The 219-nt window shown below is 51.1% G+C and overlaps 1 protein-coding gene across 1 annotated transcript in view; it reads right to left on the reverse strand.

The window, feature by feature from the left end:
* The window catches only part of LOC119593324, a gene marked incomplete in the record, with an annotated part of 1751 nt that overhangs the window by 177 nt on the left and 1355 nt on the right, over positions 1-219 (reverse strand). Inside the window, 1 exon segment of the mRNA XM_037942252.1 lies at positions 1-109. Within this exon segment, the coding sequence (XP_037798180.1) occupies positions 7-109 (103 nt within the window).

Raw genomic sequence — 219 nt, forward strand, 5'->3', positions numbered from 1 at the left:
TCCCGTCTACTCGTACTTATCAGCGGCATCTTCTAAGGAGCGGTGGACGGCATAAGATGTGTACGAACTCTCCTCGTGGCCGTAGGGGGAAGTCGGGGCATTGTATAGCCTGGAAGGAGGGTATTAGGGTAAGTACAGGGAAGGTGTGCTGTTTACTCTGAGGGGAATGTAGGGCAGCTGGTATCTCTAGTATCTTCTTGTTGGCTTCGTTATTCTGAG

The sequence above is a fragment of the Penaeus monodon genome, chromosome 32 (assembly GCF_015228065.2).
Source record: "Penaeus monodon isolate SGIC_2016 chromosome 32, NSTDA_Pmon_1, whole genome shotgun sequence".
Classification (NCBI taxonomy): Eukaryota; Metazoa; Arthropoda; class Malacostraca; order Decapoda; family Penaeidae; genus Penaeus; species Penaeus monodon.